Source organism: Rhinopithecus bieti, unplaced genomic scaffold (assembly GCF_001698545.2).
Source record: "Rhinopithecus bieti isolate Rb0 unplaced genomic scaffold, ASM169854v2 scaffold_2572, whole genome shotgun sequence".
Lineage (NCBI taxonomy): Eukaryota > Metazoa > Chordata > Mammalia > Primates > Cercopithecidae > Rhinopithecus > Rhinopithecus bieti.
Window position 1 is genome coordinate 365217 of NW_016804595.1, and position 12572 is coordinate 377788.

General features: G+C 37.3%; 1 protein-coding gene across 3 annotated transcripts in view; it reads right to left on the reverse strand.

The window, feature by feature from the left end:
• Positions 1 to 12572, reverse strand: part of HECW2 (HECT, C2 and WW domain containing E3 ubiquitin protein ligase 2) — a 404117-nt gene that overhangs the window by 108279 nt on the left and 283266 nt on the right. For all 3 annotated transcript variants that reach the window (XM_017869298.1, XM_017869297.1, XM_017869299.1), the window contains 3 exons: positions 9839 to 9989; positions 9035 to 9138; positions 8393 to 8517 (listed from right to left, as the gene is read on the reverse strand). In XM_017869298.1, coding sequence (XP_017724787.1) covers positions 8393 to 8517; positions 9035 to 9138; positions 9839 to 9989 — 380 coding nt within the window. The remainder of the gene's footprint in view (positions 1 to 8392; positions 8518 to 9034; positions 9139 to 9838; positions 9990 to 12572) is intronic.

Below are 12572 nucleotides of genomic sequence, written 5' to 3' on the forward strand. Positions count from 1 at the left end.
AATTTTATAGGATTCACATTGTTTTCATCTAGCTAGAGTAAAATGGAAGAGAATTGTAACACTAACAAAACTAACTACAAATCATCAATTGCTCTATTTTGCAAAAGCAGGAATTCCTGAGTTTTAACAACATATTTGTGGATTTTGGAACAGTATTTTTCTTCATTAAGTACTAAGAAACTAAAATGATAGAATTAATGTATTTTTAGAGCTCATTAAAAGCCACAGTAGTAACTATTTGGCATGTATGTTGGAAAATTATTCAGTTGAATATAATGAAATATATTCATGTATAACATTAATTAGACAAATACAGGCACATGAGCTATAAAAGACATGGCATTAATAACTAAATCTTGAATTAACAAGAGAAATTGTTTGTCAGAACAATTTTGAAAGAAATCTGATCACAACCATTAGAGGGCAGTAGAATAATTCCTAAAGCAATCACAATGCAAAAAAAGAAAGAAAAAACCCACCAAATTTTCTTTCTCAAGTTTTACTTTAGTGTTACGACCACCATATATTTATTTAACACTTTTCTTTCCAATGAGGATTACTAGGTATTACAACTACACGTAATCTGTTTTTCATGACTTTCTTTCAACATAAACTGATACCTTCAAGTCATAAAAAAAAAAGGTTAGGAAAATTATTAAATTCATTCCTTTTGCATATTGAACATTTTCAATAATACGAACAGGGAATTCACTGAAAGAGGTGTAGATCAGAAACAATTCAAGCAAAGAATCCTAGACAATAAATCTTAAAATACGGAAATCAAATAGAAGTTTATTTTATAAGTTTCTGTTAATCTAGGAAAAAAGAAAACATTCCAGCAAGTAATGCCCTTTAGAAAAAATTGTCTGAGTTATCTCCATTAATTCATACCTTGAGACCTCTAGCAAGACAAATCCAACTACTTCAATATCTGCCATATATAAGTCAGGAAAATAATACTTCTTACATCTGCAGAATTTAAGTCTTATAGAAATGTACAAATGCACAGCATGGATCATCTTTTTAGCTAATACGAATGCAGTTCAGTAAGAGGAAGAAAAAAATTAAAATGCTTTAGAAAGAATACTTCGAAACAAGATAGGCTATCCAGCAAAATAAATTCTAAAATCATGCTCAACTAAAGAAAAGGAAACATGACAAAACATGAAAACAAAACAAAAAAAACAACAAAAAAAAAACAGCCTGTAAGCTGCTTAGTATTTTCATACTGTTAAAACATGTTAGTTGTCAAAAGTCCAAGAGAGTTATAGTTGTGACAAACAAGGTAAGGGCATTTAATGCAAAATCTCTTTATCCTAGGAGTTCCCAGACTACAGGCCACAGAACAATTGTATTAGAATCACTTAAGGGGCCTAAAACAAAACAAAACAAAACAAAACAAAACAAAAACAGACTGCTAGTAGGTCCAGACCTACTGAACCGGAATCTCTAAGGTTTGGGTACCAAGAATATGCATTTTATTTTTTAAACTCACCAAGTTTAAAAACCACAGCCTTGGTCCGGGCGCAGTGACTCACGCCTGTAATCCCAGCACTTTGGGAGGCAGAGGTGGGTGGATCACGAGGTCAGGAGATCCGAGACCATCCTGGCTAACACAGTGAAATCCCGTCTCTACTAAAAATACAAAAAAGTAGCTGGGCATGGTGACGGACACCTGTGGTCCCAGCTACCCTGCAAGCCGCGACAGGAGAATGGCGTGAACCCGGGAGACGGAGCTTGCAGTGAGCTGAGATCGCGCCACCGCACTCCAGCCTGGGCGACAGAGCGAGATTCCATCTCAAAAAAAAAAAAAAAAAAAAAAATTTTCCACAGCCTTATATCACAACTCAATGACTATTAATCCAGTCTCTACTTAAAACACTGCAGTGAGGAAGAACTTGTATGAAAGAAGGCAGCCCAAAGAGAGAAGTTAGAATTCTGTGCTTCATGATGTCATTGGTGGTTTGACATTGACCACAGTGGGCGTATTAACACTACAGAAATCAGGAAATGCAATACCAGGGCTTAATTTATTGTTCTGTGGGCTGTCTAGACTACAGGTGGGCAACCTACAGGCCCAATGGCTACCTGTCTGTGTTTATAAAAAAAGGTTTCATTGGAACACAGCCAGAGCCATTTGCTTACATGTTGTCTTTGGGCCAAAAGCCTAAAATATTTACTCTCTGGCCCTTTATAGGAAAAGTTTACCGCCTTTTTTTCTACTTAAGGTCCAGACTTAAGAAATTAATGGAGAAAATTAAAATGCAGATGAAACTTCAAATTGTGCTGTTACATTGCAAATAGCACAAACACACATAAAATGAAGAAATGTACGTCTAGTATGCAAAAACTATTGACAAAAGAATATGAAACTCCAACACGTCTCCCTTGTTACACTGTTGTCTTTGCTTGTTAATGCAAATGAAAATATTCTTGTTGGAACTATACTTGTTCTTCAATTACCACTGTAGGCACCAAAATCAACAAACCATTCAGTGTCTCTTTTACTATTGTTTGTAAATTATAGATATCTATATCTATACATACATAGATATCTATATCTATACATACATATATAGATGTATCTCTCTATATATATCTCACATGCATATATTTATACATATACATACATATGTGTATAAACGCAACCTACATACACACAAATATGCACACACTTTTTTTTCTCCAGAAAACTCATGAACACTGCCGTGCAATCAGTTGCTCTTTTTTTCTTCAACTTTTAAGTTCAGGGGTATGTGTGCAGGTTGTGCAGGTTTGTTACATAGATAAACGTGTGCCATGGTGGTTTGCTGCACAGATCACCCTATCACCTAGGTATTATGCTGGGCCTAATACCTAGGCTATTATCCCTGATGCTCACCCTCTTCCTACCCCACCCCTGACAGGCACCACTGTGTGTTGTTCCTCGCCATGTGTCCATGGGTTCTCATCATTCAGCTCCCACTTATAAGTGAGAACATGTGGTGTTTGGTTTTTCTGTTTTTGTTTTAGTTTGCTGAGAATAATAGCTTCCAACTCCATCCATGTCCCTGGAAAGGACATGATCACATTCCTTTTTATGACTATATAGTATTCTGTGGTGTATATGTACCACATTTTCCTCATCCAGTCTATCATTGGCAGGCATTTGGGTTGATTCCAGGTCTTTGATATTGTGAATAGTGCCGCAATGAACATACATGTTCATGTGTCTTTATAATATAATGATTTATATTCCTTTAGTTATATAACCAGTAATGGGATTGCTGGGTCAAACGGTATTTCTGGTTCTAGATCTTTGGGGAATCGCCACACTGTCTTTCACAATGGTTGAACTAATTTACACTCCCACCGACAGTGTAGAAGCATTTCTTTATCTCTGTAACTTCACCAGCATCTGTTGTGTTCTTACTTTTTCATAATGGCCATTTTGACTGGCATGAGATGACGTCTCATTGTGGTTTTGATTTGCATTTCTGTAATGATCAGTGATGTTGAGCTTTTTTTCATATGTTTTTTGGCCACAGGTATGTCTTCTTTTGAGAAATGTCTATTCATATCCTCTGCCCACTTTTTAATCAGGTTTTTTTTTCTTGTAAATTTGTTTAAGTTCTTTGTAGACTCTGGATATTAGACCTCTGTCACATGGACAGACTATGAAATTTTTCTTCCACTCTGTAGGTTGTCTGTTCACTCTGATGACAGTTTCTTTTGCTGTGTAGAAGCTCTTTAGTTTAATTAGATCCCACTTGTCAATTTTTGCTTTTGTTGCAATTGCTTTTGGCACTTTTGTCATGAAATCTTTGCCTGTGCCTATGTCCTGAATAGTATTGCCTAGATTTTTTTTCTAGGGTTTTTATAGCTTTCAGTTTTACATTTAAGTCTTTAATCCATCTTGAGTTAATTTTTGTATATAATGTAAGGAAAGGGTCCAGTTTCAATTTTCTGCATATGGCTAGCCAGTTCTCCCAGCACCATTTATTAAATAAGGAATCAATCCTTTCCCCATTGCCTGTTTTTGTCAGGTTTGTTGAAGATCAAATGGTTATAGGTGTGCAGTCTTATTTCTGACTTTTCTATTCTGTTCCATTGGTGTATGTGTCTGTTTTTGTACCAGTACCATGCTGTTCTGGTTACTAGTATAGTTGTAAGTTACTAGTATAGTTAGAAGTTATTAGTAGAGGTGTAAGTCAGGAAGTGTGATGCCTCCAGCTTTGTTCTTGTTGTTTAGGATTGTCTTGACTCTTCAGGCTCTTTTTTGGTTCCATATGAATTTTAAAATAGTTTAGGATTGTCTTGACTCTTCATGCTCTTTTTTGGTTCCATATGAATTTTAAAATAGTTTTTTTTCTAATTCTGTGAAGAATGTCAATGGTAGTTTAATGGGAACAGCATTAAATCTATAAATTACTTTGGGTATTACGGCCATTTTCACGATATTATTCCTATCCATAGGGATGGAATGTTTTTACTTTTGTTTGTGTCTTCTCTGACTTCTTTTTGAGCAGTAGTTTGTAGTTCTCCTCGAATAAGTCCTTCATTTCCCTTGTTAGCTGTATTACTAGGTATTTTATTCCTTTTGTAGCAACTGTGAATGGAAGTTCATTCATGATTTGGCTCTCTGATTGCCTGTTGGTGTACAGGAATGCTAGCAATTTTGCACATTGATTTCATATTCTGAGACTGAAGTTGCTTATCAGCTTAAGGATCTTTTGGGCTGAGACTATGGGGTTTTCTAGACTTAGAATCTTGTCATCTGCAAACAAAGTAATGTGATTTCCTTTCTTCTTAGTTGAATACCCTTTATTTCTTTCTCTTGCCTGATTGCCTTGGCCAGAACTTCCAATACTATGTTGAATAAGAGTGGTGACAGAGGCCATCCTTGCCTTGTGCTGGCTTTTAAGGGGAATGCTTTCAGCTTTTGCCCAATCAGCATGATATTGGCTGTTGGTTTGTCATATATGGCTCTTATTACTTTGAGTTATGTTCCTTCAATACCTAGTCGATTGAGAGTTTTTAACATGAAGTGATGTTGAATTTTATCGAAGGCCTTTTCTGCATCTATTGAAATAATCATGTGGTTTCTGTCTTTAGTTCTGTTTATGTGATGAATCACATTTATTGATTTGCGTACGTTGCAAATGTACTAACCTTGCATCCTGGGGATGAAGTCAATTTGATCTTGGTGGATACCTTTTTTGATGTGCTGTTGGATTCCAGTATTTTACTGAGAATTTTTGCATCGATGCTCACCAAGGATATTAGCCTGAAGTTTTCTTTTTCTGTTATATCTCTGTCAGGTTTTGGTATCAAGATGATGCTGGCCTCACAGAATGAGTTAGGGAGGAGTCCCTCCTTTTCAATTTTTTGGAGTCATTTCAGTAGAAATGGTACCAGCTCTTTTTTGTATCTCTAGTAGTATTCAGCTATGAATCCATTTAATCCCAGGCTTTTTTTTTTTTTGGTTGATAGACCATTTATAGCTGCCTTGATTTCAGAACTCATTATTGGTCTATTCACAGATTCAATTTCATCCTGGTTCAGTCTTGGGAGGGTGTATGTGTCCAGGAACTTATCTATTTCTTCTAGATTTTCTAGTTTATGTGCATAGAGGTGTTTATAGTATTCTCTGACACGGTTGTTTGTATTTCTGTGGGGTCAGTGGTAATCTGTCCCTTATCATTTCTGATTGTGTTTGAGTCTTATCTCTTTTCTTCTTTATTAGTCTAGCTACAGTTGCTCCTTCTTGAAGTCTTTTTTTCTCCTATCCCGTATTCCAATCCATTAGCAAGAATGTCATCTCTGTCTTCAAAATATATCCAATATTCATCCACTTTGTCACCGTCTCTACTGCTAACTGCATTAGCCCAAGCCACTTCCATGCCTTACCACGGGACTTTTTCACTTAGTCTCCCTGATGCCAATCTTGCCCTTGAAAACTCATTCTTTGCATAACAGCTAGAAGGAAATTTTAAAACTTTACATTATTCCCATATAGAAAGCTCTTTCAGAATAAAGCTCAAATGCCTTGCCAGATCATGCAAGCCCAACCTTCTGTAGCCCTGCTTGCTTCCCTGACCGTATTATGGGCCACAGCAAACTCATTCCTACCCCTGAGTTTCTGCACTTCCTTGACAAGGCAGGTTCTGTTCTCAGACATTTACCTAATCGGCTTCTGGGCATTTTATGACAGCTTGAATGTGGCTCCATTGGAGAGGCTTCCTGTCCACCTGATCTAAAATAGTGCCTCCTTGTGAGATTTTGAGATTTAAAAAAATAAAAATAAAATAGTGCCTCCTCCACCTCATCCCCAAGTAACTCTATCCCAGTGTGTGGTTTCAGTTGCCTCACACCACGCTGCAGTACCTGCATTACCTTTTTTATTCACTAGTCTGTTATCTAGAACTCTGTCTTATTTACTACTCATTCCCAGAGTCTAGAATGTACCAAGCAAATCACAGGCATTTAATAAATACTGATTAAATGAAGGCATGAACAAATGAACAAAAAACAAAGGGGAGCTTGTGCCATCTGACTCCAAGTCTGAGGCTCTTCCTATTAAAGCATGATTTTTTTTCTGTGTTACAGTGACAGCTTAAATGTTAGCCCATTCTGCCTTGCATGAAAGCCTGTCACCTCCTAGAATTGTACCATACATGAGTTTAGGTTTGTGTAACCTAGCTTCTGTATCCCTTCCCAGGCTCAAATCTGACTTTCACTAGTGTCCTATGTTCTCAATATACCAGCAACGCTGAATTGCTTACAATACTAATAATCCAGTTTTAGAACCTCTGCAGTAATGATCAAGACAGACATTGTAGCTTCATGAATCGATTGTTTTGCAAATGATGCTCCTTCTACCTAGAGTACTCCTGCCCATCTTGTTTCTGGGGCAAGCTCCTAATCAGTCTTTAAAACTCATCTCAAATGCAAACCTGTCTATGGCTCCTTCCATGTTCCTTCCCTTTAGAGTTAATCGTCCACTCCAGCAGTGTATCTTCTATAGCCATCCATTATTGCACTTGTAATTCTGGTTATGATATTATAATTACTCTCAAGTCTGGGATGCCAGGGCCCACAGTTGCTGTCATCTCTGTATCCCTAGGTCTTATCTCAGTGCCTAGTACATAGTCATCAACAAACTTGCTAAGCTGAGTGCTCAGTAAATCTAACCCCTCTCGCATAATATATGAGGATAGCTAGCATGTTATTCGTTGCTTACTCTCCTCCCCAGTCTTCTCTGCTCCAAGCTAAACCTGTAAACCAGGAGACAATGATGCGGAAAGCCAGGCAGATGTTTATACTTGTAAAGCAAAGCTGAAGAAGGCAGAAAAATATTAACATAAATAAATATGTATTAATATATACTAATTATCTGACCACCAACTCCTGGTGATAGGACTATGTTGACTTTTGTTTTTCTCTATGATCTACTCTGTTTTTCTGAAAGTGTACGATATATCTTGTTAAATTCAATATGTTCTCCTTCAATTCCTTTAACAAGTCCCTCATCCGAATTTTTCCAGTATTATTAATTATGTATTGCTCATTATTTATGTATTATTATTATTATTAATACTCAAGGTCAACTTCTTCAGTTTCTATTCTACCTATTTATCCACCAAATCTTGCCAACTCCCTGCCTGCGATTCCTCTCATGCTGAATCCTTTTTCTCTATTTTCTTATATTCTAGTCCAGGCTCCTAACAACACATGCCATGATGAATGGATTATATCCAGCTAGACTTCTATGGTGAATGTTCTCCTCATTCTAAATCACTTCATGTGCAGTTAAGATGACCTTCCTTTAATTATTATCTTCAGCAAGCCACTCCCTCGGCCCTCAGAGACTCATGGAATAATCCTTTAAATCCTCCTGTTATGGGTCTGATGTTTGTGTCCCCCAAAGTTCATATGTTGAAACCTAATCACCAATATAATAGTATTAAGAGGTGGGGGCAGGAGGTGACCTAACAGGTAATTAGGAATTAATACCCTTATAAAAGAAGGCTGAGAGAGAGCCCTCGGCCCATAGACCATACGAAGATGGAGGGAGAAGATGGCTATCTACACACAAGGAAATGAACTGTCATCAGACACCATACCTGCTAGTGCCTCAATCTTGGCCTTCGCAGCTCCAGAACCATGAGAAATAAATTTCTGTTGCTTATAGGTCACCCAGCTTACAGTGCTTTGTTACAGCAGCCCAATGAACTCAAACGGTTTCTTTGGACTAAACGGGTTAAAGTGTTCAGTGCTCAACACAGAGCTCAGAACACACTAAGTGCTCTGGAAACATTGGCCATTATCATTCCTGCTATTACTACAAAAACAAGGATCATTTTCTTTGGCCTGTTGTTTTCCTTCACACTCTTTCAGATTTGCTACTTACAGGGTTAGAATGCAGCACGGTGAAGAACTCTGGGCTGATGAGGAACTTCACGGGGGGAGACTGTAACAGCAACGTGAGCCTGGATCTGGAGGTAGAGTGAGGCAGGATGTTCTCCCGTCGGAAATCTAGACAGGGCAGACCACAGAGGCTGTCAAGGAAATCTTTCTATGATGTGAAAACTATCTACTCACTTCAGTCTGTATTTTAAAAGAACCACAGGATACCTACATTATGTGCTATCATTTTAATCCCCCAATCCTTTTTTCTTTGCCGTAAATTCATACATAAAACATGACTGTTCTTAATTACACTAAAATTCAGTTAAGTAATATTTCTAGTCACTATTAAAATTTTAATGCATTCTTATGTGTTTTAAATGATCTGATTCTTTTTCCAATATCCCACAGATCAAGAAATTAAAGTAATTTATATTCTACTTGGGTTTTGTGATTCTTTTCTTAATATTAACTAGAAGTTGAGGATTAGAAGAGATTTCTGGTGAATTCTGTTTTTTGAGTTGGATTACCAGATCTTACTGAAGAGAAAAAGTTCTCCAAAAGAAAAGCCTCATCTGTTGGGAATCCTTATTTGTTTCTTTTTTGACTTTTATGAAATTACAAAAACAAAGGCCAAAGCTCTTACCTGCACTGGCTTGGTGAAAGTCAGCTTCCTCCCCTGCCCCATCGATAGCATTGGTATTTTCCTCAGGCCTCTCATTGGTCATGGTTCTGCGGATACTCTGATATCTAAAATCATGAGCCTAGAGTTACATTCCAGCAGCCTTCAAAAGATGGGACTCAACTGCTCCCCAAGAGTCTAGAATTTTTCACTATCTTCTCGGCTTCAACTCTTTCCTCCTCTAACCCCCATTCCCTGGACTTCTTGGCCATCTGCTGTTTAAATTACACTGCATTAAATTTCTTCTGTCCATTGTTTGGGGAACATTTTCCTGGCAAATTAATAATACTAAAAAAATTCTGTGGCCCTTAACCAAAGAAAAGTAAATTCCTATATCGTTAAAGGGAAAAAAACCTTTATGTTCCATAGCAGTTAATTCTTGAAAAGAATAACTCATCTAAAAGCTTAGATTGATAATAATGAGAAGCCACAAATAAAGATTCTAGAGACTAGAAAAGATGTTTAGCTTTAAATAGCAAATATATATGTTCTGCTTTACTAAAAATCAAGGCTTGGGTTGACAAAAGAGGTCATATTTATTTATTTGTTCTCTAGTTTCCAAACAAGGTATATATGTGGGTATTATTATTATTTTTTAATCAAAAGAAATCCAATTGAAGTCTGGGAATCAAAAGAGGTAATAGCTAGCTACACTTTAATGACAGGACACCCAAAGATCAAAGAGACAACCATGTCTTCTACTTTGTGCCAGGTAAAAATTAGCCCAACCACAAAATACAACAGTCACAGCAAAATGCTCATCCTCACCGCCGGTTCAGCTGCTCCATTTGCTGTATGGAGTTAGATCTCTGCAGCACCTGTGGGGCTGGGGGAGCTGTTGGTCGCTGCCACGTTGTGGTTCTGTTTACGTGATCCACGTAGAAGATCCTGCCGTGGCTGTCAATGCGTGCCTCCCAGTCTAAATAGCAGTGAGGCACCGAAAGGAATTAGGAGGAGGAGCTGAGACCATTAATGGGGTTCATTAAGTTCAACATATGTTTTCTTTCTCTGACATGCTATAATCTGAGACTAATAACATACATCTCACTGCACTATCCCATAGTTCTCCCCAGTCCATTCCAGAATCTGTTGTGACTGATTATTAAGCTGGTATTATCTTGTGCGTATAATACCAGTACCTTAAATAATCTTTAAATGTAGCGAATCTTTCCAAATTTGCCCACTATGCTCACCCTTCACATAAGAACCTCAGCATTTAAAAAATATATGTAGTTGGTTTCATTTCACTTCAGATATTCACATCAAAATGGGTATTGATGTTTATTTTCACCAAAAAAACTGATTTCTCCATATCTTTTCTAGCTTCAATGAAAACCTCATAGCTGGAAACTTCCACATGCATATTCATGCACAATTGTAGTAAATTTAGTTCTCAGGAAAAAATAACTAAAATAACTATGCTCGCCTAGTGATGAAACAGTATCATTATCTACAAACTTCTATTTGCACTTTTCCAAAGAAGACTACATTTTCAGAGCAAGGGCAATTTCTTGCCTTCCAACTTCAAATAAACATAACATTTTAACAGATTAATTTTATTTTTAAGTGTGTTAAGTCTTTCTAGAGAAATATACAAGTGAATGTTCAGAAGGCAGACTGGTCTTCAGAGTCAGACACCCCACCTTTGTGACTCTCTAAAAGGCCATTCCCCTACTGAAATCCACAGAGCATGAGCTGATCTTTTCAAAAGGCAAAATTTTGAAACTTATTACACGTGGGAAGGGTCATTTACACAGGAAACATGAAAACAGCAGAAATCTATTCTTTAGCCAGGAAAGTTCTTTATGCATTTATATTTTTGTGTAAGTTATTTTTTGAAATTAATAAGCATTTTTCTCCTGACACATTCAATTATCTCAAAACTGTCCATGTGATCACATGCTTATCAACAGACACAGTGGGGTTAATCCTGGAGACCACGAGAAGGGCATATTTTCTCCTGACCACCTATGGCATTTGCTCTGTAAGGGAAGAGGGCAAGTATACCAACAGAGTCCTTAGGAGGGTTGGAAAGACCTGCATAGTAGAGATCAGCCTGCACCAGACCATCGCTGAAGGCCATCGCCTCAGCTGGGAGCAGAAAGACATCTTTTGTTGATCTAAGCACATTGTAATGTATGACAAATGGCAAAAGAAAGAGGAATTGGGCTGAACAAAAGCACCACACAGACAGTAAACAACACAACGCCATTCATGCTCCAAGGTAACACAGACTCTTCCATGAAACAGCCTGCCAAATCTGAATTCTTTGGGCACTACAGTCCCATCAATAAGACATTTTCAAAAGACCTCATGCTCAGCTTGTTGATATGCTCACAAATAGCAAGTACATTAAAGCATCTTCAGGAACCATTTTTCAAAACACTTTTCACCGTTTTGCTCTGCTCCTTGCATGCTTTTCCATCTCAAAGATTCTGGGAACCAATTACCCCTATCTCATTCCTTTCTCATTAGAGTCAGGGTAATTCAGGCACATAGACATCAAATCAAATGCACATGAAAAGAAACGACCAATCCTTCTCCAAAGAATGTTTACAGGAGCCCCAATTTTTAAAATGTAGAATAGGTCAATTCAGGATAAAAAAAAAATAGAGACCAACTAGACAAACTAAAGGAAACAGAGAGAGGAGATGCTGCCAAACTCCCAAGATTAGATTATTACTAAAATTTGGCTCTCAATTTTCTGGCAGTTATGGCAGAAAAGAAAACACATTGTTGCATACTTTCCATTTTCTGACAAAAACAGTGAAAAAAAAAATTCTCAAAGATGGAATTTTTTCCTGGAACTAACAAAGTAGGAATTTACCAAGTGAGGTATGACTGTGGCTTGCTTGAGGTCTATGTGTAGCAAAATGGCGAGGTGGAAGAGAGAACAGCCAAATAAATGTGTCTTGCACATAGCATGTAATAAATGAAAAAATAATTTAAAATGACACAAAGCCATAAAAAAGAATGATTCTTGTATTCACCTTCCACAAAGGCCAGTAATAGCCTTAATTTATAGTTCAATAAAGACCTTTCAATGTGCAATGGGGAGAACAAGAAAACAAGGACCAAAAATTTGCTTTCTAAGGTCATGGAACACTGAATGCATATTAAAATTATCCCTATCAAATATTGTATCTTCACACTGGTGTAATTACTCAAGTCCCCATAAAGACAAATTCTATAGTGCCGATTTCAAGTGAATGCTTGGCTCTGAAATCAGGAAGGGCTGTTATGCTATTGGTTTATCCATGAAGTACATATCCACTTCTACCCACACTGTCGATATCATTCTACCCAGGCAAAGGCAGCAGAGGTGCCTGCAGGAAGGTTAGCTCTCTGTTGTATCTATCAAAGTTACTTCATTGCGTACAACTGCTCCAACATCTTATATGTCTTTATATGGGGCCTGGTTTGTTTTTGGTATAAGAAAGCATATGAAAACTCATTTCATAGCATCAAAGTTTCTTTCAGATAGACAATGCTAAAATGAGAT